Here is a 24,906-nt window from a genome sequence, read left to right as displayed (position 1 = left end):
AGTTGGGCAATAAAAGCTTAAAACGAACCTGCTGTCTGTCTTCACTTTTTTCGGATGCTTGCGCCAATCAAATATGCCACTCGGAGTCATACGGATCCACTGATATACGATAGTTTCAATATATTATGCGCGTTTCCTTCGTCTCTGTATGGGGTGTGTATTAAATAGGTGTACATTGTTTTATGTTTTACTCACAAATGCACAGCAAGGCGCTGTTTGTCAACTGGAACAGTGCTTATATCGGGGAATCAGGAAAATGACCGGCATCCAATGAGTGGTACGTACAATCGAGAACTTACTACGGATGGCAAAATGGCAATACTGTCACGGGTCCCGTTTTCAGTAGAACGATGGTGGAAGTTGTTCCTGGAAAGAGACGATCGGTTCATTACCTACTTCCACCGGAAAGCGCTCCCGCGATCATCGCTCCCTTACCTCCGATTGATCGAGATTTTCATCGGCCACCTCTTCCGATTGCCAGTTGTTGTTAATGTTATTTCCATTGTTTCCACCGCCATTCACCACGGCGCTCGATGGTCCTGCCGTGGCACGGTGCGGTGGTGGTGGTGCCGTGCGTTGCCTCGGTTCACTACCTCCGCCCACCGACCCACTTCCACCGCTGGGTTCGTCGTCCTTCGTCGTCGAGATCGATTTCTTCTGCACCACCACCGTCCATCGATCATCGACAAAGTTCGACGATGCCATCTCATGACCGATCGGATGCTCGGATGTGGTGGAGATCGCCGCAGCCGTCGCTTCCGCTACACTCTCCGGCACACAGTTCGAACCGGAAGAATCCAGATCGCAAACCTGATCAGCTTCCGCCAGATCGTACGTTGTGGAAGCGTAAGCGTTTGCCGAACTCGAACTGCTGACCACCACGGCCGACTCTACCGACGATCGGCCGCCGGCTGGAGGTACGAATGACGAGTGGGCACCACCAGCACCACCGGTAGCTTCGTCGCCAGTAGCAACATGGCCATGCTCCGGACCGTACGGGTCTTCGAAGCCAGTAGACGAACCGATCGCTTCCGGTTGAACTTCGTCACTGATCGCACGCCTTGCCTGACTGCCGAGCACACCGCTACCGGTAATAGCATCTTCTTCGTCCTCTTCCTCCTCCTCGTTCTCCACCGCAGATGATCGAAGCAGAATGTTGTTCAAAAAGTTTTCCAAATTCGATATGAACTCATCCTTATCGGTCCGATTCCAGCTCTCCAGATGGCGTAGGAAGTCCTCCCGGTTAAACACATCGCCGGGGGGCGGAAGACGACCCACGGTAGGGCCAGGGCCGGTACCGGTCGGTTCGTCTGCTTGCGCGGACAAGAACGAGGCCGCCGCCAGGAGGGAAGTGGCAGCGGACGATGACGCTGGTGCTGATCGGGGCACTGCCGTACCCATCGGAAGATGATGATGATAGTGATACTGGTGATGATGGTGATGATGATGTTGCTGCTGCTGTTGCTGCTGTCCGTAATCGGCCGCGCTGTTGCCCCCGTTCTGTTGCTGGCCGCCACCGCTCGTAGCATGATTGCAGATAACTCCTGCAATTTTGAACAGCACCGAATCGTTGATGTAATCGACCGAGTTGATCACCGCCACGATGTCGCCCATAATGATGTTAATGATCTCCGAGTTGGGCACGGCCAGCGGTGGTGATTGTTGTCGTGCGTGACCGGCTACAACCAACGGTTGCTCCTGGCTCATCGGACCACCGGCCACCGGAGGTGAGCAACCGTTTGCCGACTGATCGACCGTTGGGCGCGATCCGGAACCGATGTCTGGTGTGCTGGGGACAAAATGATACTGCTGTTGTTGCTGCTGCTGCTGCCGTAGGTTTGTATAATTTTGAACCACTTCCAGCTCAACGACTACCGATGGATCAACGTCCAGTGCATCGTGTGGTGGGGAGCTAGTGGACTCGCCAAGCGGAACACCACCACTGTCGGCAGTAGTCGCTCCGCGTCCACCAACATCACCCAGCGGTCCACCGCTGCTGGAGGCGAGCAGATTGTTACTGCCTACGTTATTCACGTGCGCTTCCTCTTGCAGCGTCGACTCAATGTACCGATTGTAGAGCTCCTGTATCGACTGCAGTGTTCGCTGCCGGAGCGGATCCGAAGAGATGAGCTGCAGCTCGCGGAACAGCTGGATGAGAAAGTGTGGCCGCGATTCGTTGGCCGTGATCAGATTTTTCACCTCCTGGTACACGTTCTCCTTCAATGCCTCGAATAGTTTCGACGTGGATCTGCGGAAAAATGGAAGCGCATTAAAAGATGAACGGACGGACGATCTACAATCACTACCGATCGCTGCTCCTTACTTTGAATCGTGCTGATAAGTACAGGCCGACGCCAGGTTCATGTCGCCACCGCCGGAAACGTAGCAAGCGCCACTACTTTCTCCACCAACACTCGCATCCCGGCAGGAGCGCAGCGAAAGAGGATACTTTTTGTGACCACTCGCCTTCGGGTGCGTCTTGTTGGCTAGCCCCAGATTGATCGGGTTGGTGTGGAACTGCAGCTCTCCCAGGTCGAGCGAGTGAGACTGATTTAGCGGTGTCGTGTGCTGGGACGACGCGTGCTGTTGGCTGTGTTCCGACGGTGCGCGAGGATCAATTACGGCTGGTGATCCGGCTTGCGTTGCAGCTGTATGGTGACGCTGCTGCTGCCGCGGCTGCTGCTGAACCGGAGGTTGCAATGGATGATGAGGATGATGTTGGAACGGCGATGCCGCTTGTGGCGATTCTTGTACCGGTGCCGATGATCCCATCGGTTGCTGGCGGTGTTGCTGATGGTGTTGATGCTGTGGCGGTTGCGGTGGATAAGAATGCTGGGTGCCAGGGTGCTGCATATGCGTCTCCGCATGGTGCTGCCGCGGGTGATGATGGTGTGGTTGCTGGTGTTGGACCGCTGAATGATCCAACTCTGGCGTTCCATCAAACGATTGATCCTGCTGCTGCTGATATCCCATCATCTGCGAAGGACCTGCGCCAACTTCCTGACACATTCCGGCCGCGTTTGTCGTTTGGTTGGCATTGCTTAGCGAGTTGTTGCGCGTTATGTTGATCGTCTGATACTTGTTGGTCTGGTTGTTCATGTACTGGTTCGTGGCATTACTATTATTGCGCTGCAGCTGATTGTTGATCGTATTGCAACCACTGCCGGAGCTACTGCCACTACCGGCCGCACCGGTTCCGGCTGCACCGGTAGCAGCTCCCCCTCCGTACGCACAGGACTCCTCGTTACTCTTGCAGCTGTTGCTCGAGAGAAGATTTTGTCTTGAGTAGCTGAAAACGAATAGCAATTAGTAACGAATTCGAAAGAATACAAAGATAACATGGTTAAAGTGAAAACTTTAAAACTACAAACGGCATGACGTTAAAAAAAGAACACGGCAAGGAGAGCGCCAATCGGAAAACATGTACGAAGAAAAGCTCAAAATGGAAAATCGCACCACGAAGATCGCGTTTAGCACACGTACAAACAGACCACACACAATGCACACACTAACACACAGACCACTTACCATGGTTCGTGTCAAAACAGGACCAAGGCAGAACTACTTTCTACCAACAATCTTTACTTTGGTGCTCTAACGGAGAGCTGCTGAGTGGCCAAGTCTGCCACCCCTTGATCTACTTGGACAGCAAGGCGCAACGAAAAGGACCAGGAAAACGGAGGGCAACAAAAGAAGGAAGCCACATGGCGGTGCGTGCGCGACCCAAGGCTCCAGCAAAACGGAGCGCCCTATATCCTAATTACACTAAGCGAAACCGAAACAAAAGCCCTACCATTCTGGCGCCAATTTGGGCGCTCCTAAAACTAATAACCGTAAACTTAAACGAAATATGTCTCAAGGAAAGCTTTCTACCAACCCGCGCCCGTAACCGCCGCCGGCAGTGTAGTTACCTTCGGAAGTTATCCCAATAATTATTGGCCCTCACTCCCGGCAGGACTTGATTGTTCAGGGCCTGCGTTTGTTGCGCTTGCGACGACGGTGAGTCTTGCCCGTGCTGCTGTTGCTGATTGTACAGGTTCAAGTTATTCTGCTGCTGCTGCGGCGGGGCCTGCATATTGTTGGCGTTGGTGGCCAGATTGTTCTGGACGCTGCTGGTGTTGTTTAGATTATTGAAATGGTTTCCGAAGCGAACCGATGACGTTGGCGAAGACGCTGGGGGCAACATCGGGCCGTTGGTCGCCGTTGTCTGTTGTGCCAGATTGTTGATCATGCTACCACCATCACTCGCGATCGGTGGCTCGTCGTACAGAGCATTGTTAAGCGTGTTAATGTTTAGCGGCGGGCGCACACCCGAGCGAAACCGTCCCGAACTGGCCCCGCTCGGTGGGAGACCAATCTGCGAGATGTTAGTATTGTTACGCTGAATTTGCTGATTCACCGAGCAGTGGGACGGCAGCGGTAGTACCGCGCTGGAACTCGGTCCTGCGGTCGTAAGCAACTGCGGCGATAGCATCGCGTGTGTTTGCGGCATCGCAAGCGGACTGTACGGTTGCTGGGGCTGCTGCTGGCCAGGGTGATAGGATTGCATCGAATGCTGCAGTTGCTGCTGAAGCATACCGGCGGTGGACGGTAGGGAAGCCGACTGAGCTTGGGATTGGTGGTGGAAGGGGGAAGAGGATTGTTGCTGTTGCTGCTGGTGGATGGCCATGGTCGGCTGCTCGGAACGTGCCCGAGTGTACAGGCTGCCAGCGACGCCGGTGGCAGCGTTCGAAACGTGTATCGAGCCGTTGCTCGGCGGCGTTGATTCCGCTCGAATAAGTGCAGCAGCCGCGGCCACCGTAGGACCGTGCGGCTCGTGGAGCAACAGACTGTTGTTGGTGCCAAGCAACCTCTCTTGAAGCTGCAAAAGTAGAAAGAGACAAATCAATTATGACCCTGCGAACGGTCGTCGATCAACGATCGAGCACTCACCAACAGCACGGCATTGTTGAGGTTATGAATTTCGCGCTGCTGTATCCATAGCAACTGGTTGCACTGCGTTATCGAGTTCATGAGCATCTGCTGCGTCTGCATGATGTGCTGAAAGACGATCGGATCGGGCGGCGTGTTCGGGGTGGCCGCATGCGGTGGCAACAGGTTGGACATTCCGCCGAACGGCCCACCGCCGGTGCTCCAGCTGCTTCCGTACGCTGCGCCATACACACCGCCGCCTACTCCGTGATGGGACAGATCGTGATGCATCGCACCGTACGGATGGTGACCGTAGGGCGGACTGTGGGGACCCGTGTTCGAGCTGGACAATCCCGCACCGGCGCCAGTGCCATTGCCAAACACCGGCCACGGTGAGGTGCGATCGCGCACGGCCCCTCCGGACGAGGTGGCGGCACCCGAGGCGCCCACATCCAGCACACCGACCTCACCTCCGTCAACGTCCGCTCCTCGCTTCGCCTGACGGTACCGGTCGGTGCTAGCGTTCCGATTGCAAATGTCCGGCATCGGTGGCGGGAAGCTGCGCGTACTGCTCGACTGATAGCTGGCCGATTCCAGCTGCGCATGAGCGAAAATGTCCGACGTCACCCCCGAGTCGGCCGAGTTGGTTTTCGAGTCGTTCGTAGCATTGCTACCGGCCGTATTGTTCTGCATCGAGCCACTGATGGCGGACGGTGCCGGCGGAGGCGGTATGCTCGGGGCAGACGGTGTCCCACGGTGGTGGGAACCTGCTCCGCTGCACGATTCCACGGATGACGAAACCACCGACGATGGACCACCCCGCTTTGACTGAGCCACCACACCACTCGTCGACGGTCCGACCTCCGGTGTTTCGCCGTCACCGTTAGTGACCAAGGCGGACGCGAGGGCGTCTTCGGCGGCCACAGCAGCAGCGTTCTTTTTGATGTTTTGCGTCATCTTTTCGATACGCTCCAGTTCACGCTTTTTCTGTTCGAGCTCGGCCTTTAGCTCCATCTGCCGGCGTTCCTTCGGCCCGGGCGTCGATTGATGGTGTCGTTGGGGTACCGTTGGCGTTGCCGCAGCAGACCCCGCCGGTAGCAGCGATACGAACGATGCGACGTGATTGGTTAGCTTTTCGCTCGTTTGACCCGCGGCCTGTTGCTGCAGATTAGCGACATTGTTGCGCCGCTTCTGCAGATCCGTCTGGGCGCTCTTCAATCGATCGCGTTCGGCGGCGATCGATTTCGCTTGCTCGCGCAAATCCTGCGTCATGGCCTGCAGCGCTTCAACGCGTTTGTTGAGCTGCTCGCGCTCCTGGTTGCTCATCTCGCTCTCTCCTGGCCCCACGAGCGGTGGTGGGTTGGCAAAAGCAGCGATCGGAGCAGAGCTTACCGATCGCGAACGACTGCGCCGTTGCGACGAACCGGAGGACCCGGTAACGGCAGCCGCAGCCGCCTCCTGCTCCTCTTCCTCGTCCTCGTCCCCTTCCTCCTCCTCTTCTTCATCTTCTTCCTCCTCATCGATCGACTCGTGGCCCGTCTTTGCCTCGATCAGCTTCACCGTGTCCATCATATCTTTCAAACGGCGCAGCTGCGACTTCATCGCGTTGATTTCGTTAATCTTTTCACTCAACATATCCGCGGTCCCGTTCAGCACGGCCGACTCCTCCTCGTTCAGCGGAGCTCCTTCTTCATCGTCGTCCGTCAGTCCAGTGCCACCGCCATTCACTGCCATTGCTCCATTGGTCACCGTTGCACTAAGCGGGGCGCTGCCCTTCGATACTCCTTCGGCAGCGTTGGCAAGGAACAATTTAGTTGCATTTCGTGCATCGGCCGCCGTTGCCGGAGTGTGCGTTAGCTCGATAGGAACGTTGCGCGTTTCGCTCGAACCCTCGCCCCCGTCAAACTGCCGGTTCGCGTCCAGATTTAGTGTTTGCAGTTCCGACACTAGCGTGTGCATTTGACTCTTCTTGTCGCGTAACTCTTGAAACTTTTGCTGCAACATCGCCTGGTCCGACATGACGTCCTCATTGTCCGGTCCAAGCATGTTGCTCAGTTCCTGCTGGTTCGCGATGAACGTGGACAGTACCCGCATCCGCTCCATGATGCTGCCGATGCCGTCCTGTACCTGCTCCACCGTTTGGAACGATTCGAGTGGTGGCGCAACCGAAGCGGTGTGCATCTGGCGCATCGCCTCCATCTCCTGCAGCTGTTGCCGTGCGGCCTGCTGCAGCCGTAGCAGGTGGGCCTGCTGTTCCTTCAGGGCTTGCATGTTTTTCGATGCCGGTTCCGCACGATACCGCAGCTCGTCGCACGATGCCGATGGCACCGGTGTGGTAGACTGGTTGGTGCTGATGCTCTGTACGGACTGCGGTCTCGGACCACCGTTCAACTGAAATGGGACAACAGGGAATCAGTACAGGTTGCACGAGGCAAATGCATACACAATGAGCGTCAGAGTGAAGAGAACTGTTACGGTACGGTACGGAATCCGTCAATCTGTGAGTTTAAGAGGCACAAGGGGGTTAAAAGTGGAATTAATAGCCACAAGCGGAACAAGCGAGTTGCATTTAAAACACAGCAAAGAGTGGCCGACCGCGCAGCTGACTGACGGAGCACACAAACACACACACGCAACGCACCTCCGTATCGGAGTGCCGCACATCCTCCAGCGTGACGGAGTTTATGGGCACAAAGTAACAACCCTCGTCACCCATTCTCAACGACACTACAGCGCGAACGCGACACTCACGTTATCGAACTGCACGGATGAAATCAGATGTGTCGTCAGCTTAATGTACTCCTGAATTTGATTCAGCGTGTCCTCGACGGTACCACCCGACACCGGGCCGACGGAATGGCTAACGGACGAAGCGTTGGGGGCACCACCGTAACGGGCACCGCTCGATGTCGACGGAACGGCGGCCGCGTGCACCTGATGCAACTGTTGGTGATGATTAGAGTTTTTGTTCAAATTGAGCTGATTCTGCGATGCACCATCCGGAACGCGGTAACTAAGCGGTGACGAGGTCGAACGTGGTTGTCCCACTTGTCCCTGCTGTTGAAGTACCAGCAAAGGGTTCAGCACGTGCTGCTGCTGTTGCTGCAGTGCACCGGGATGGTTCTGCTTCGGTATGACACCAGTGGCGCTGGTGCCCGGCGCTGATGGTGCAGCTGCTCCCAATCCGGCGCTCGATCCGTAGCCTTGAAACGAGTGATGATTCGCCGCACCGCCACCGTGCAGCAGATTGTTGATGCTGTTCGTCGATCCGCCAACCGCGGCTGTTGCACCGTCGTTTAAGCGGAATGTCTGCTGAAGTGAAGAATTCGGTGTCGTTGGAATTACTACTCCGACGGCGGTGTTGTGCGGTTCGCTCTGTTCGCCACTGCCGCCCTCGTTCAGTAGGTTCCTTCTAACGATCGGTCGCACCGGTATGTAGCGGCTATTATCTTGCAGTGAGAGATTATCTACAACAATAAAAAATTAGAGTATAAAAATAGCCATTTTCAGCCCATTCAACTTAAGTTGCTGTTCAAGCGAGATGAAAGCGATGGCTACTAGATGCGTCTTGATTCACCAGTCTCTGATGTCGACGGCCTTGAAATCGAAGGCTGACAAATGTTTACGAGTCTACGATTGGCCCGTACACCTCATCCGGGCATTGTAGAATGAACTAGATAGAATGGATCCGAAAGTGAGGCCTCGAACGTGCTCGAGTGCGTCGGTTACACCTTGACGCAAGCAGCGCTAAATTTAGAACTTTACCCGTGTATCGCTGAGGGCACGAGAAGGTGCACAGCAAGCATTGACCAAACGTGAACTGTTTCCAAAGTGAAAAATGAAGCAATTTCCCGGACATGGTTCCAAACAGGTACAGGCCCTCGGAAGTTATTACCAGCCGCCACGTGCACTTTTCGGCGTGAGGCGGCCATTTCAATTAAATTTATTTTCGTGCGCTGGGATGCATTCAATGACTGATATTACGTTCCACAGCTGTTCTTTGCACATTTCCGTGACACATTCACTGTAACGTTCGAGACGCTTCGAGATGTACCGTTTCGGCCAGCGCGGAAAATGGAGCGCGTTTACTTGTGCTGCAAAGGGGCGTGACTCACCGATTTCGTAACAGGTTCCCTCGCCTGGTGTTCGGTTGTTGCGTGGTTTAAGAAGAATATTCTGTCCCTGCTGGTGCTGCTGCAGACCACTGGTCGAGGGAAGATTAAAGTGCTGCGACTGCTGTTGTGGCTGCGAATTGTTTTGCACCCCCGACGACGCACTGGAAACGGCCGCCCAGTCGACGAGAACCTTTAGGAGTAGAAATGCTGTCACTACTACTGCCAGGTAATGGACCGCGATCATCAGAACGGACACTGCTCCGGAGCGCGTGCGAACAAAGTCCGCTCGGTGTTCAACGTTTCGGCCAACTAAATGACGCCGAGAAAAGCCGCAAAAAGATCGGTCTAAATTTAACCGACACGGCCAACATCACCGGCTCGGCAAGTGCGCATTCGTGAATCCGGTGCTTTTCGTTTTCGCCGATCACGAAAAGCGGTGCAGATGTAAACAAACCAACGTCAAACGAATGACGGAAGCGCGGTTTGTTTTGACCGGCTTGAGAGAGGGCCCACTCGTGAGTGACTCGCTCGATGGAACTCGCCGAAAACGACATCTCGCTCTCGCACCCACGGAACGATTGCTTTCTCTTACTTACATTCAGCTGCTGCTGGAGATCTCGTCTCGTAGGAGCAACCATTTCCTGGGGGACCGAATTTTTCTTCGAAGATTTCGATTTCGGTTTCGTCTGCCGATTGTTGTTGTGATTTGCATTGTTGTTCTGATTGTTACTTGATCCCGGTGCCATACTGTGATCACCCTTTGCCGGGTCCCGAGCAACGGCTAAACACCAAATTTTTGCTCCTCGCGATGCTTTACTAAACCAGCAGCTGTACAATGGAAGACATCTTTGGCCCAATGGAAGGACGTGCAAAATAGACGAAGGAATTAATGCCACCGACTATATTCGAACGGTAAAACGATCTTAACACACCGAAGAACACGCTACACGTAAATTTATCGCCCACCGTCAACGATTTCGCACATTTATGCCGATTTAATTGGCAGACACAACAGACACAGCAACTTTTCACTATATGCGTTTTCTGGTGTTCCAGAAAACGGCACTCAGCAATGAAACGGTGCGAAAGTGAGACGGCTAGAGATCGCTAGTGAGTGAGCGAGAAAGGTGAAAGGATGGCATGTAACGTGAGTAACGCGTGAGTAACGCGACGGATAAGTTTTTTATTGTAACTTATGTAAATTTTGAAATTGTAAATTTATTTCACTTTTTCTTAATAGATGGATCTTTTCACACTAAAACATTCAGTTCATAAGTTTGCATGATTTTAAATAATGATTTCGAACGGACTGGAACAACGACCATTGCCCATTTTGGCCGCGATCATGTTACGCACAAACCGATGGAAAATCGGAATCGAATAAGAACTGCAGCTTCAGTTTATTTATTGCAGGTTTCTAGTTTATTAGGTAACTTGTTTTTCGATAAGTTCTTTTCATACTTTGTTTTCTTCCGTTGTTTTATGGCCGGACATCTTCTTTAAAGCTTGATTATCCTCTTTTGTTCTAAAATTCGATACATCGTTTGCATCATTGCCATTTTCAAAAAGCACCTCCCCGTGACCAACCCTTTTTCGGGTTGCTCGGCCGTGGTCAGATCAGTGTGTATCGAAAAGAAAATGCAGACTTCAGACTCCTGAGGGGGGACGATCATTATTGCTCTGATTGTGTGCGCTTCTTCTTTCTTCGTAAACGCCCAAAAGGCATCCTTTTGGTTGCGTCAGCCGTTGTCTTAATCTTCCCACCAATTTACGTATACGTCACGGCCTATTTGCAGTCCCCGCGAAACGAAAAAACAAAAATTATTTTCAGGAACTATCAGGAATCGGTCGGTAACTGCTAGGCGGTTGGCATCATCACGAAAAAGGGCCACCACCACCGCTGTGCCAGGCACTTTTGTGTAATTATATGCGAGTACGCTATCGCCACGCAACACGAAGCGAACCGCACCGTTCAACAATAATAAACAATCGGTAATCGGAAACAAAAAGAACACCCAAAGGAAAACGGCCACAACCGAATAATATGCACGCACGCAAATACACACGCAATTAGTTGCGCGGGCGAATACAGAAAATTTAGCTAATTGTTAACAAACAAAACGCTACATCCAACGCATTGTCGCTGCCGATTGTTTATGGCATTGGATGTTCAGTCTGACTGCACCGGCACACCGACAGTTTCGGGGCGTTCTCTCCGAAAAGCACCCCCCTCACCCGCGGACGTGTTTCGATCACCCGTCGAGATCGAGCGCACATCTGTTGATCAGTCGTCACGGCACCACAGTGCGCCGCTTCCATTGTGTTTGCGTGTGTCTATTTCTCTCCCCTTCCGGACGTGCGTCAACGAATGTTCCGGGGCGGTTCCGGCTCCGGTGCTCCCGTTGGCTCCCGTTGGCTGCTGCTGCTAACGGTCACTACGATACGATCCACGAATGAATGATCTCTGGAAGGAAGGGAGCCAGTGTTAGTGAAATTGCGCTCTCGCTTGCCGTCGTCACCGAGCGCCGTGCGCCAAACACCTACTGTTTTGTCCAGGTGATAGGTAAATGTGTATATCTTGACCGGAAGCCACGACTGGGAAGGAAAAAGAATAGGGGGTAAAAATTAACCTTACAGCACAGACAAGTGATGGCGTTTGGCTTCAAGAGGATGGAAATGAGGCGAAAGTTAAGCTGCCAGTACACACATTTTGGGGCCATTAACACATGAGGCAATCGTGGGCTAATGCTTTCGGAAACACGGTTTAGGCTAACTAAAACACTATTATTACACAGCATACAAACACACGCAAGCGATAAAGACAGCGTCAATCAAACACAACGATAACGAGATGAATTAATTTGAAGCACAACCGATCTCTATTTGAAGTTAAATATGTTTCTGTCGTTTACAAACAACTACGTTCCTAGCTAAATCATTCCGTTAAATCTGCGCTGTAGCAGCACAATTGGCCACACAAACGCACACATACTGTCTCCACCGTGGGGCGGGTCGTCGTACCGCGCCGCCAGGACATAGTTAGAGAAGGTGTTAGAAATATGTCCCCATTGATCTTTCGCTACGGCATGCATGTGCCTTGTCGCCGTGGTGCACGGGGCATCAAAGCGACAAACACCGACCGACCGAACACGCGCTGTTCGGTACTTTTATCGCAATGCACCGGGGCGCGCAGCGGTCTTGGAATTGCATTCGCCCACAGGAAGCGGCACGGCGGCGGAGCACCGCCACACTGATGGACACGGCATCAAACGGCACATGACAGACCGCGACGCGTCTCGTTGATGCCGTGACGCGATGTGCTTGTGTCCTCTCTCTCTCTCTCTCTCTCTCTCTGGGGCCTGTGATCCTCCTGTGTGCGATAATCTATTTTTAATCGTACCGCGTGCGTGATAACGGTTCAGTCGCAAAACACCGCTTGTAATCAGCTCGCGTGGTTGTGTTCTCATTTTGGTCGGTCGGTGGTGTCGGCCGACGGTACCATAGCTCCCCTAAACCACGGCGCGGTTTTACTGTGCTGGCTAATAACTGTATCGACGACGAGCTTCCCGCTGTGTATGATCATTCGTTATGGTCCTGTGGTAGGGCTTTAAATGTTACGCCGACCCGTATGTGGGTCGCTTAGTCTACACCTTTCCTATCCTACTTTACTCACTAGTGTATTATCGTTCCTGCTGTGGTATGATCATGATTTATGCTTTGTGGCGCGCACCGATTACAAACATCTTTTTTTGTATTCGTTTACCCTACAACACGCTGACACGCTGCGCACTTACAATCTACAATAAACGTTTCGTGTACGTTTGTTCCCTGAAACAATGTGGTGGTGGTGGAAAGAATCGGTCCGGAGCGACCTTCACCCTTTCGAATCACTTTAGTCATTGTATCACATTTTTACCAGTTCGAAAAAGGACACTCGGCAAATCGGCGATCAGCAGCACCGACCGACGCGCAAGCAACTTGTTGAACCTAATTTCAAGCCAAAGCCTAGAAAAGATCGTGGAATGTGTGCATCCCCGTCATTGCAATCTCCGAAGAAGCTTCTCGGATCGATAAGAGCGATAAGAGAGAGAGAAAGAGGGGTAAATGAACGAAGCAGGCAAACACTAGAGAAGTTAAAACACACATTTAGCCGCATGCAAACACACGCGCACGCACACTTTGCGCGGCCACGTTGCCAATCGGAGAATCGGTGTTCGGCTTTCGTAGGCAAACTCGTGATCATGCACAAGTGGCGATGTTCTTCTCTTGGGTTTGGTTCGGGTTTTCCGATCCGATTCCCGGTCCCGCCCGGGGGTTAGTAGTTGGAAGAAGCTGGTTTTAGCATTCGATGGATGATTTCTGATACTGAGCATTCTGCAACGGTGGTGGGCTCGGTTGATGCTGTTGCTGCTGCTGCGACTGTTGCGCTGAGGTCGTCGACGGTGGGGCAGAGGAACCCACGGGCGTGGCCACGATAAACGCCGGAGGTACAGCGGCCAGGTCGGTCCCAGGGTATGCCGGCGGTGCCGTCGAGGGTCCAACCGAGGCTCCGACCACAGCAGCCGCAGCAGCAGCAGCCGCCGCAACGCCAGCATCCACCGACAGGTGCTGGCGTCGCAGCATAGCACCGAGGCCGCCAACATCTCCACCGTCATCCGCGGGCCGCGGTGCACCGGCACCGACAGCACCATTCGTGACCAACGATCGAGTACCGGATGCTTTCGGCAGCGAGCAGACTTCACACGCGGGCAACAGTTCGTGGTTTTGGAATGTACAAAGGCTGCAAGTCCACGGCTGGTTGAGAGTCGAGGTGGCCGGATGATGCTGGTTGCTGCTCGGCCCACCGCCGCCACCTTCGCCCGGTATGAGACGAAGCGCCGCTGCGGTCGCCGCCGCCGCCGTGGGATCGTAGACCGCACCACCGTTCGACGTGAATGAGGAAGACGTTGAGCAGGGCGAGGACGAGGACGAGGATGCGGATGACACTCCCGGGTACCCGGGTGGGAAACCGCCGTGGCCGAGGCTACCGTGGGGTGTCCCGGGCGTTAGGCTACCGGCAACGCTCGGGCACGGAGACTGACCCGCGACCCGTGGCGGTGGCGGCCGCGGTGGACGCGGAGGACGATTAAACACGGCCGAAGTGGTCGCCGGAGGAAACATTGGAGATCCTGTGGAGGGAGGGCAGAATTAGCATTAACGTCTGTCGGTCTCTCTCCACCAAGGTGCCGTTACTTACCACTGTCATCACCGAGTGCTCGCAGCCCATCGGAAATGACCGGTCCACTGTTGCTGGCCGCGACGGCCGCTAGGGCTGCTTCCTCCTCATCGTCGCACGAGTCTACCGCCTTCTGCAGCAACTCAACTTCCGCCGACAGCAGCAACACCTCGCGATCGAGCAACTCGGCGTCGATGCTGCGCAGTGGCTTCTGCAGCACGTAGATCTCCCGGCAGATCCGCTCGAACTGCATCCGCTTCTCCTCGACCTCCTTTTCGAGCCGCTGCTTCTGCTCCAGCTGCTGCGAGACGGCCAGTTCTGGGGAAGTACGAAGAAAACCATGTACCCAGTACGCCATGACGGAACGAACGCGGACTACTGATGCGCGGGCCGTCGCACCGATCCGATCTCCACTCCAAAACGCTTCCTTTCGGCCACAGCCTCTCTTATCAGTGTGGAGCGTTGGATGGAGTGTTTTTTTCGCTTCAGGCTCGTGTGTTATCACCCCGCGCGGTTCGGATGGTGACAATCGACGGACCACGCAAAAACGATCGCTCGGTTTTCCCGGGGGACGCGAACCGGAACCTACCTGCCACAATAAAGTTCTGATGGCGTAGTTGCTTCGCCAGTCCATCGTTCTCAGCGGCGGTGGCCGGGCGGTCACCTCGCATCAGTGCCGCCAGAGTGTCCCGCGACGAAAGGAACCTGGACGCTGATAGTGGCGAGCCCGGCTGACCCGACGACGACGATGGGGGCTGCTGCCAGAAGCTATTGCGCTCTGGGCCACCGGACACCTCGACCGACATTCCACGGCGGGTGATTTGAGGAGGCTGCGGCATCCGGTGCTGCTGGTGGTGAGGAACGGCATCCGGTGGTGGAGGTGGCGGTGGCATCCGCTGCTGCTGCTGCTGCTGCTGCTGCTGGCTGTAGCCTGGCACGTGGGCCCGCATCGCACTGAACGATCCGAACCCATCCCGGAACGTAACCTCCAGCTTCGACTGGATGCCCGACACGGCGTTAAAGTTCTCCGCCGTATACTTGAGCGGGCTGGCGTGAATGTTGATGGGCGAGTGTGGCCGACCGTCCGTCGGTTGGCGCAGGGTCAGATTGACCGAGGTAGAGCTACGCTGACCGCCAGGACCACCCGCCGATGCGTTTGGCGGGCTGACCGCAGTGACAATGCCGGCGGCAGCCGGTGGACAGTTGTTGAACGTACTGGTGACCTGTGCCAGCTCGCACGAGTACGGGGGTTTCGGTTGGAGCGAGATCGTCGATTTGTGGCGCTGCTGCCCCGGTGACACGGTCACGTTCAGCTGCACGTTCACTGTCTCACCCAGCTCCGGGGCGGGTGGCTTCATCAACGCCGGGACCGGACACTGCGGCGCTATTCGATTCGGGCGCAACGGTGGCACGGGAGGCGATGCTCCAACGGCCAGCGTTGTAGGCCGCAGTAGGGGAGACGGCCCCTGTCCGGGGCCGATGATATCACTGACGCCACGCAACGGTTGCAGCGCGAATCTCGCACCGTCGACGCTGCCCTCTCGGCTACTGCTGCTACTACTGCTGTTGGTGCTGGCCGTGCTGCCACTGGCGAACCCATTCCCTTCCTGCTGCTGCTGCTGCTGCTGCTGCGCCTGCTGTGGCTTCCCGCTGCCAAACTTTCGCTCGACGCTGGCAGCGCCACTGCGTCGCTTCAGGCTGCCACTGTGGATCGACTGAGCCGGGTACGTCGTTTGGGCCGGCGTTCCCAGGACCGCTTCCTCCAGCTTGCCGATGCACGCCGGCCGATCGTGACAGTTCTGCGTGACGAGCTCCGACACGACCGTGTCCGGTACGGTAGGGTACTTCTGCTTCATCTCGTGAAACAGCTGCATAATGCTGATGTTGGAGCACGCACACGTGGCACGTTGCTTTAGGATACTGTTGCCGGCGGTATCGCCGTTGCTGCTGCTGGACACTCCTGCCGCTGCTGAATACGTCGTCGTCGTCGCCGTGGGAAAGACGAGTACCGGGTGGTCATCGTAATCCTGCTCCTGGCCAACCGGACGGAAACTACTGCTGCTACTGCTGTTGCTACTGTTGCTGTTACTGTTGCTGCCACTGCTGTTCGGTGTCGGTGGTGTCGATAGTGGTGATTGCTTGAAAGGATTAGTCGCCATACTCTGCCATCCTCGACGGGCTGATCAGCTCTGGAATTGAACGGGCGGAAAGAGTAAAGATTCGCATTACTTTAGGAGGGGATAATTCTGATGCGTAAAGGATACACCGTTCGTTCACATTATACTCTAAAAGAAGGGTGTTTTTCATGTCGCACGTTTGCTATGATCAGTTGGTTTGTTGAAAATAGAGTTCTGCATAGTGAGACGTGGCTTCTCACTTGCGAAGCCTTCAACGCGTACCAAAGCATGGCCCACTTAGAATCGGGAACACTTTAATTAGCTCTATCTCGGGGTTGGTTTAACTTAGGAAACATGTCAAAATGAAGGTATTTTATTGTACTTTGAGAGAAAAATTTCAGAAATCGATGGCGCGCACTTTCTTTGGAATGCGCCCTATAATTTTCTGCACAATCCTCTGGTGCACCTCAGCGGCTAATTTGTTCCCATTTTTCGACATGTCTGCAGCATGATAATAAGCATAATAATTTTCGATAGGGCGGAGTTTGGGTGCCAAATCAGGCCAAAACTTAACCGGACCTTTGTGTAATTTAATAAATGATAGAACTCGCTTTTCGAGGCACTCTTCCTTGTTGGTTTTCCGTCATCCATAAGCAAGCATTCTTTGTACCTCGCCAGAAACATTTCGTACAAATTTCTAGCGCGTGTTTTAGCGACTAGGTCTTTGTTTGAATGCTTACATTCAAGGAAAGAGCAGTATCCTCTTCGTAGACAGATCCTCTGGACAGTACTTCTGCTGGCACCATATTTTTTAGCTGGCACCATTACCATACCATATTCACCACCATTCCAACCACCAGAGGCGCTGCTAGCAGACAAACAACTTTTCTCGATTCTAAGTGGGCAATGCTTCTACGACTAACGAAATACTAAATCCACATAGCCTACTGTGCGCGTTACCGCGATTGTGTGATTGCTTGGTCAGCTAACAGGGATCAATTCCGGTCAGCTAGCAATATAAATCTCACTAATATTATACATTCTTTATCAGTTCTGTCTCCCGTTCTGTCAACAAAACCCTAACCTAACCCACAGCAGTCGTGTATAAAAACGGAATACATAAACCAGAAACACTGCGAGCGACCCCGATCGAACCAAACCTCCTTACAGGAATGTGGCCTACGACACCACGAATTGCCCAACCGAACCAGCAGCGCGCTATCAGCAATCTGTCGTCATGTGAACGAGACCCCCATAAACTCATGCAAAACGCGTATCAAAGCCAGCAACAGAGTGGTGCCCTTCACAGTAGTTGGACCCTGCTGATAAGAACAACCCAAAAAAAAAACACTCCACCCCCGTGTGGACTCCGCACTCCGGGTGCTCCGTCGGGTTTTTGTGGGCAATCCCCCCCGACATTCCTCACGCAGCCAATTGCGCCACCGAGGGAGGAGTATCGCGCACCACATTCGAAAACAGCCACTCCGTCGACCGAGCGAGTGTTTTTTTGGTATGTGTTTGTGCAGACGATGAGGGTGCGTTTTTGGGTTGGGTACACGGGCACGGCCTGTGCAGTGTGCGGAACTGGCCCGTACCGGTTGCATCTCACGAGGACGGAGAAAAAACTCCTCCAAACCCGCCAAGTAGACAGATAAGTGCGCCCCCCCACTGGTCGCTCCGGGCAAGGCACCGCCGATGGATTGGGAAGAGAGAGCGCGCGGGGGCATGTAATCATGTGCTAAAAATAGATAAGACGTTATCATCTCGCGTTCGAACCGCGCTCATTAAAAGACTTCCCCCCAGCGACATGCTTCTTCTGGTGGTCGTTAGGACCTTGGTGCGTTGATTTGCAAGTTCATGCTCTGTGTGTTTTGGTCCCAACCCGACCACTCCTTTACGCTCCTTTGACCTTATCAGCCTGACTTTGACGGAAACGTTAGCACAGATTGCATCGTCGTGGTTGTGCCCTCCTCGTGGACTGCCCAATGATGCGTAGAAATTTTGATGGCCCATCCCCGCCACATCCAACCCGCGAGGTTCAAGGTCGGAAGAAAATCCGCTCCGCTGATCCGCGTCCTGGCTTCTGATGGCGCAAAGCAACATTCGCACGCAACAAATCTGTCGCAATCGCGGGCCATCGCATTCCGCGTAAGGCCAAGAGAGAGGTGTGTAAATAAAATCCACCGACCACGGCGTGGACACTTTCTCCGCACAAATACACGGCCGAGCAGTAGGGGCCAAAGAGGAAGATAAAATCTGTCCCCTGATCGCGCGCACGGAATGCGCCCATAAATCCTCCCTCCTTTGGCGTCGTCCGACTTCGAGCGGAGCACCGTGCGTCTCCATGGGCGAGGCCCCATTTTAGCATTTCTCAATCACTTAACGCGCCATCAATAGTTTACATTCTCGGGCCGCGGTCGAGGACATATTCCCTCTTTCCCAAATGTGAAGTATGTAAACGGTATTTAGAGGCTGGGGGGAACTGCCCCACGACGAACCCAGCGTTGCCGTTCCGTGCCGTTGATAGCCGTTCTCCGACAACATAATTTGCTGCACATTAAATGATCCTCGATCGTTGTCGATCAGGCGACAGTGATCGTCGCAGCTTGACGCTTAGACTATAATTTACCGAAACCTCATCCGTGAGCGAATTCTTACACCAAATCGTACCACAAACAATGCAAAGGTAAGCGAAGCCCAGTGCCAACAAACACCGCCGGGTTCCGAGGCTCAACGAATCATTTAACGTGCGCGATTTTGCGGTCGGAAGCTGCGGCTTATTGCGCTTAGCGCAAGGAATAAATTTTAATTTACAGTCGTCCCCGCGGCGGTGGCAGCTGCAGGATTTCGACGCTCGTTTGTTTTCCGTCCGTCCCCCGGGCAGGCCGACCGGTCTACGGTGGTGTTACTACATCAAGATAGGGCGGGCGCAGCCGCCGCCGGGAGGAATTCATTAACGTTGATCGTGTCCTGTGTGTCCCGTGCCAAGAGGGAACCGCCACAATCCACAATGTTGCTGCTCGTCTGAATGGGCCAAAAGAGCGGGCAGAGCTTCTGATCTTCCCATTAACTTCTGGACGCAGCGAAAACGCAACAGCCGCAATGTAAGATCGCCGATCGATCGCACAGTGCGAGTGGATGAAGAATGCTTCGAATGATGATCATGAAAGTAAAGAGCTTCGGAAAACTTTACACACTTTTCCGACTTTCCCACAAACGGCGCGTTGCAAGTCACATTTGGCCGCGACGCACGGTGCGGCAAATAAGTTCACAGTTTCAATACTCGTGCACAGCAAAAAACGATCAGAAGAACACTCTTTCTGTTGCTTTCATCATATCTTTGGAGTGTCCTTGGAACCTGACAAACGTCTTAGAAAGATCCCGCGTCTTGGAACTTATTTGCCACACTCCGGTGGGGGGCATTACAAGAACGATATTTATATGGACAATCGACCCCCCCGACACGTGTATACGGGAGTCCGCGTGTGTCTGTGCCAGCACTCCGATGGAGCAGCATGGTTGTTGTTGGTGACGCAAAAGGTCCCGCCACCCGCAACGCGGTTTTCGCAACGATTTTACGGCGTAGTCCAAAAACGAGTGACACCCACGGTTGCGGCCCTCCCATCGCCATCGTGAGGGGTATGCTTCGTTCTCGTTTTGTGTTCCCCGTTCACTGTCAACTACCGATCGGAGCTCGGTGACGAGCGCGGAAGGAAGTTCCACCGACAAGAAAGAGAGAGAGAGGGAGAGACACCCCCGGGGCGGCCGCCCAGCCGCAACCCACATGGGCGTGCGGAATTTTCTAAATAAAGAAGATGGGTTCTCACCTTAAAATAAGCCGAACCGAAAAAAAAGTGGCGGGCAGTAGCGCGGGCGGGTTGTTTTGCTCCATGCTCTACGCCACGCGATGGGATTGGACTGCTGGTTATGGATTTTTTTTAATTTTCTCCATATTTTTGCCCACTAAACCGCACCGGGGGACGGACGCGAACCGGACGATCACTCGGAACACCTCGAACTCGCGCGAAAAGGGACGAAGAAAAGTATTCCAACCGGCGGGATGGTTCCCGGGGAAACTCAAACCCGCCGACGCCGGCGCCGCCGCTGCCGGGCGCGGGGTGAAATATTTTTAATTCCAAGCATCATTTATTGAAAACTCAATTAAAGCAATTTACGTCAGCCCGGCAAAGCAGGATGGGCAGCAGTGACGGCGCGCCACGCGAGGCGTGAAGTATTTTGCGCAATCCATTTCCCCATTTTTCCCGCGCGAGCGCTCAGGCCACGAGATCGCGACATTTTTATTCAATTAGCAGCAGCCAGTAGGAGCTGGCGGCGGCGGGACAAAGGATGGCACTTAAAGGATGGTACGCAATGTTGACCATTTTGTACGACGAACTGGCGAAAACATAAATCGTGCCAAATTACCCGCGAACTGGATCGGGGAACCCCACCCCGGGCCATTTCCCGGGCGATCACCATAAAAGGTGGGGTTTCGGTGGGGCGAAAAATCCGCGTCCTATTGATCCTCAATCAACCGTAACACGCCGCCTATAATCCCATTTTTCCATCGCGCGCCATCCGCCAGGGGCTGACGTTTTTGGCCGTGCCATATATTTTGAGCATCGTTTACTGCCGCCCACTCGGGCCCACATCCCTTACAAGCCATCCCCCCGAGAATCACCCGATAAAATTCGCAACGTCAGCATTTTCCACGCTCTGTCTCGCTCGCTCGCTCACCAGGACCGGGACGGGATCGTCCGTTTTTTATCTCTATCTATCGCGGCCACCTCTCCATCAACGACGCCCCTGCGCGCTTTCCCGCACGAAACGTGGAATGTTATTTATAAACACACACAAACTCCCCCGGGCGCGCCACAGGACCCCCCAGCCGCGTGAGGACCTGCGTTACCCGTGGCGTTCATTCATGAAAAATTCTAAACCACTGGCCAGCGCTCGCGCCACACACAACAACAAGCCGCGGCCCACGGTAATAATATAACATTAACTATCCCACGGGCCCCCCATCGTCATTCTACCCGGCGAGGGCCGGGGCCGCGTGCGGAAAGCGCTACTTAAAATTTGACTCAAACGAGGAAGAAGGACGGCGGCGCTAAGTAAACCCTGCGGTCAGCGGCAGCGGCGACGGCGGACGGAGGAACAATTCGCGCGATCGAGTAAACAGATACTAAACCACGAGAGACGAGCTGAACGAAGATCGCCAAACATCCCACACCCGAACGCACACAGAAATCCGTCTTTCGGGGCCAGCTTTCGTAAGAAACCGCCGTGTGACCGCCGCAATGTTGCATCAACGTGTAGCCTTTGGCTAGTGGATTAGTGAACGATGTTTGGGAAGTACACCACAGCGGCGCGAAATTCACCACATTCGCAAAGGGCGCGCGCGATCGAAACCACTGGCCACTCTGAAGGGGGTGCCGGGAAGGGTGAGGGCAACCGTCTCGTCGGTAGGCGTTAATCTAAAAAGAGAGAGAGAGAGAGGGCCCTATAGTCGACGACCTTGTCGTAACTGCGTAACGCGAGTGGGTTAGCTCATTAACCACGGCGTCATGATCCGAGCCAGTGGCCAGACGGGGGTGGCAAACGGGACGGGAGCCCACATTAGCATAAGAAAACGACAAATAATTAAGGCACCCCGCAACAATCGCATTGTTGTCCCCATCTCGCCCGCCCGTACGCGGATCTCGATCGGATCGTGTCTTTCTCTTCCGCCACACAAAAAAACATAGTTGCAAATTTGGTGTGTACAGTGGCCATCCGATCACCAACACCACCACCACCACCACCACTACACCAGAGCGCGACCGGGTGGTGGCGCAACCGCGATGTGGGTAATTAAGAGATCGTACCGCGATCGGTACTCTCTCACCTGCACGGAGCACGTCATCTCCGCAGCAGCAACGGCGACGACGACGACGGCACATACACCACCACCACCACCGACTGTACGGTGGGCGGAAGTGGGTGGTTCCACAGCGGGCCCCCGACGAGAATTGGAAGGTCAAATGTTTGTGTTTTTGTTTTTCGGGACACCGGACGAAAATCCGGTCCGTTGCATAATTTCACGGCCCCGCACGATCCAGCATCGCGCCAGCATCTAAAAATCACGTAATTAGTGAGGTGAAGTGAGAGGGCCAAAAAGGGTGTTCGTGGTGTGTCATTCAAATTAACTTCCCCCTGATCAATTTAGTCATCATTTTTGGCAAAATATCCCTCCCGCCGAACCCGAAGGATCGTGTTTTTAGACACTTCCGCGAAACCGTGGTGATTGATTCACGAACTCTCTGCTCCTGGTCCGCTCCGGAATGCTGTGTGGGAGGCCCACAGGCCCTCTACACACGCTTGTGTGCGAGATTCGGGAGTAGATAAATATGTGCCTTCTTCGAACGTGAAACCCTGAACAGGGCACGTGTCCACCGGAATGCTTGCACTGCGCTGTGCTGCGCTTTGTTGTGCCACAAATGATAACCCGTTCTCTGGGCACCATCTCGGAGCCGTCGAAGGGAATCCCCCGGGGGCAAGGGGAAAAAAAATAAAATATCCACCGGAAACCCGGGGCCGCAAAGTTGGAACGAAAAGATAACACAGCAACTGCTGATAAGCCACGGGGGCACGTTTTCTCGATACGCTCCAGTGAATTTACGGAGCGGAAGGATCAGTGATCGCCGCATCGATCGCCCATTTAGGGAGGCGAGAAACCGCAGTGCTCGAAGCGGTGTGCGAACGGAACCCCCGGGAACGAATATTCCATCATCGGATAAAATTAAAACGCACCCCGATGGTTTTCCACCTTTTTTCCACCGCTACCGGGCGCGACCGCCGCCGCCGCGCTGCTATCTGTTGTTTTGCCCAACAACAACAACCACCAGCAATGGGGTGGCCGAACAGAAGAGTTCCAAGCCGTTCCGTTTCGGCGCTCTCTTTCGCGCTCGCGCACGCGGACCGACGCAAGTGCCACGAAACGCGACGGTCGTGATCGGGAAAATGTTTTTTTCTGGAAGCTGTTCTCCTGTTCCAGTTCCCTTTCCTTGGTAACTCTTTAGTGACCGGTCGGTGGGTCGGTCATTTATCCAATTTAGGTGGGAAAGGCACAGGCACGTTGTATGGTTTCGAGCCACGCCGTCCCCACGATGTGATTTTTGCAGACACTTACTTATCGAAAAGGAGCGGCCGGTGTGACGGATTTGCGTTTCTTCTGCCTGCCTTCCAATCTGTCCTCACCGTTGTGTGGGTGCCCGCGTGGCCCCTGGCCTTCGAAACCAGCTCGTTCCGGATTTCGGGCGGAACGGAAAATCCACGGATCTTTTATCCACTCATTCGCACGCACGCACACGGAACATGCAGGAGCAGCAGGTTTCTAGGTTGCACTGCGGGCGGCTCCACGGAGTGTGCTGTACTTCGGCACACGCGTTATCTATCACCCGGCGGAACAGACAGCTGATAAGCGGGGGTTGTCTCTACGGTTGTATTGATGGGGCCGTTTCCGGCGTACGCACTGCCACTTGCGATTTTTGGGAAGGTACAGGCTCACTGGGCGCGGGTGATCATTTGTGGACGGACCCCGTCTTATCGCTATTCACTTTTACACTTCATCCGCGGCATCGATCTGTAAGGACACAAAGGAATTAGAAATGCTTCAAACACAAACACTGATCGTGTGATCGGTCGATCTCAACCCCTCTCCTCTCTCTCTCACACTGTGGGGCACAATCCACGCACAAAATCTGAGCCACCCACCACCACCCGTTATCTGGACGAACGTGCCCGTGGTCCGATCCATCCGATTACACGAAATTCCACGAAATTCGCAATCTTCACTGTCGCAACGGGGCCACGATAACGCGACGGGGCGCTACACTGTGGTTGTGACATAGATATTTGTTCCTTTTGGGACGACCGGGCGGGAAGTATTTCGCAATCGTGCACTGTGCGGCACCCGCAAGAGATAAGGAGTGCTGCCGCTGGCACACACAGCAGTGAGAGATAATTAATCCTTCGTCAATTTGCGATGAAATTTGCGGCCAACGCAGAAACAGTCCATCCATCCATCGACGGTCCGCCGACGGCTTTTTTTGTGTGTTTTGGGTTTCGTACCGGGTGGGGAGGGTTTGTGACGTACGTGAACGCACACCACCCCGCGCTCGCGCGCACAGGTGGCACACGCAACAGGCAGTGGCCAAAACACACTATCCGCGCGAGACGGAACACCGGGTCGCGCTCTCTCGCTCGCTCCTTGTTGCGCCACCGTCACCCGCTTGCTCCGATTCGGTCCGACGAGTTCACAAAATGCGATGCAGACTCCATCGTCTCCGGTGGCAACAATCGTCATCACTTCTCGAGCCCCGACGGAACCTCCGAAGGGGGGCCACTGGGTTTTCTGACGCGCGGGGTTTCCTTCTCGACCTAAAACGATACCCGATTGTTACTAGCCACCGTACGGAACACACACAAAAACACACGCTAGGAGCGCCACGGAGCGAGTTCGAGCGGTTCACAATCCTTTCCGCCCACACAGGCGCGATTCGGTAAT

The 24,906-nt window shown here is 54.3% G+C and overlaps 2 protein-coding genes across 2 annotated transcripts; both read right to left on the bottom strand.

The window, feature by feature from the left end:
- Positions 1 to 120: 120 nt before the first annotated feature.
- Positions 121 to 9,772, bottom strand: LOC131207382 (uncharacterized). The gene is made up of 10 exons (XM_058199996.1): positions 9,623 to 9,772; positions 9,027 to 9,216; positions 8,142 to 8,378; positions 7,663 to 8,072; positions 4,933 to 7,302; positions 3,912 to 4,861; positions 2,623 to 3,289; positions 2,324 to 2,568; positions 436 to 2,248; positions 121 to 366 (listed from the first exon to the last, which is right to left on the bottom strand). Exons 1-10 carry the CDS (start codon positions 9,770 to 9,772, stop codon positions 340 to 342), a joined length of 7,059 nt encoding a protein of 2,352 aa, XP_058055979.1. The 3' UTR covers positions 121 to 339.
- Positions 9,773 to 12,189: 2,417 nt separating this feature from the next.
- Positions 12,190 to 23,848, bottom strand: LOC131205328 (uncharacterized). Its single transcript, XM_058197393.1, has 6 exons — positions 23,530 to 23,848; positions 15,921 to 16,430; positions 14,831 to 15,860; positions 14,263 to 14,559; positions 13,946 to 14,194; positions 12,190 to 13,879 (listed from the first exon to the last, which is right to left on the bottom strand). The coding sequence occupies exons 2-6, from the start codon at positions 16,398 to 16,400 to the stop codon at positions 13,365 to 13,367; spliced, it is 2,571 nt and encodes an 856-aa protein (XP_058053376.1). The 5' UTR covers positions 16,401 to 16,430; positions 23,530 to 23,848; the 3' UTR covers positions 12,190 to 13,364.
- Between the last annotated feature and the right edge of the window lie 1,058 nt (positions 23,849 to 24,906).

The sequence above is a fragment of the Anopheles bellator genome, chromosome 1, assembly GCF_943735745.2.
Source record: "Anopheles bellator chromosome 1, idAnoBellAS_SP24_06.2, whole genome shotgun sequence".
NCBI classification, from domain to species: Eukaryota; Metazoa; Arthropoda; class Insecta; order Diptera; family Culicidae; genus Anopheles; species Anopheles bellator.
This window is presented reverse-complemented; position numbering and strand designations above follow the sequence as displayed.

Bases quoted from the DNA above. Each gene is read 5' to 3' on its own strand.
- LOC131205328 (XM_058197393.1), bottom strand. From the start codon at position 16,400: ATGGCGACTAATCCTTTCAAGCAATCACCACTATCGACACCACCGACA. The intron at 14,195-14,262 runs GTAAGTAACGGC...CTCCCTCCACAG, and splicing joins AGCACTCGGTGATGACAGTG to GATCTCCAATGTTTCCTCCG. The intron at 13,880-13,945 runs GTGCGGTCTACG...TACCGGGCGAAG, and splicing joins CTCATTCACGTCGAACGGTG to GTGGCGGCGGTGGGCCGAGC.
- LOC131207382 (XM_058199996.1), bottom strand. From the start codon at position 9,772: ATGGCACCGGGATCAAGTAACAATCAGAACAACAATGCAAATCACAAC. The intron at 7,303-7,662 runs GTGAGTGTCGCG...GTCCCATTTCAG, and splicing joins CATCCGTGCAGTTCGATAAC to TTGAACGGTGGTCCGAGACC. The intron at 2,249-2,323 runs GTAAGGAGCAGC...ATTTTTCCGCAG, and splicing joins ACTTATCAGCACGATTCAAA to ATCCACGTCGAAACTATTCG.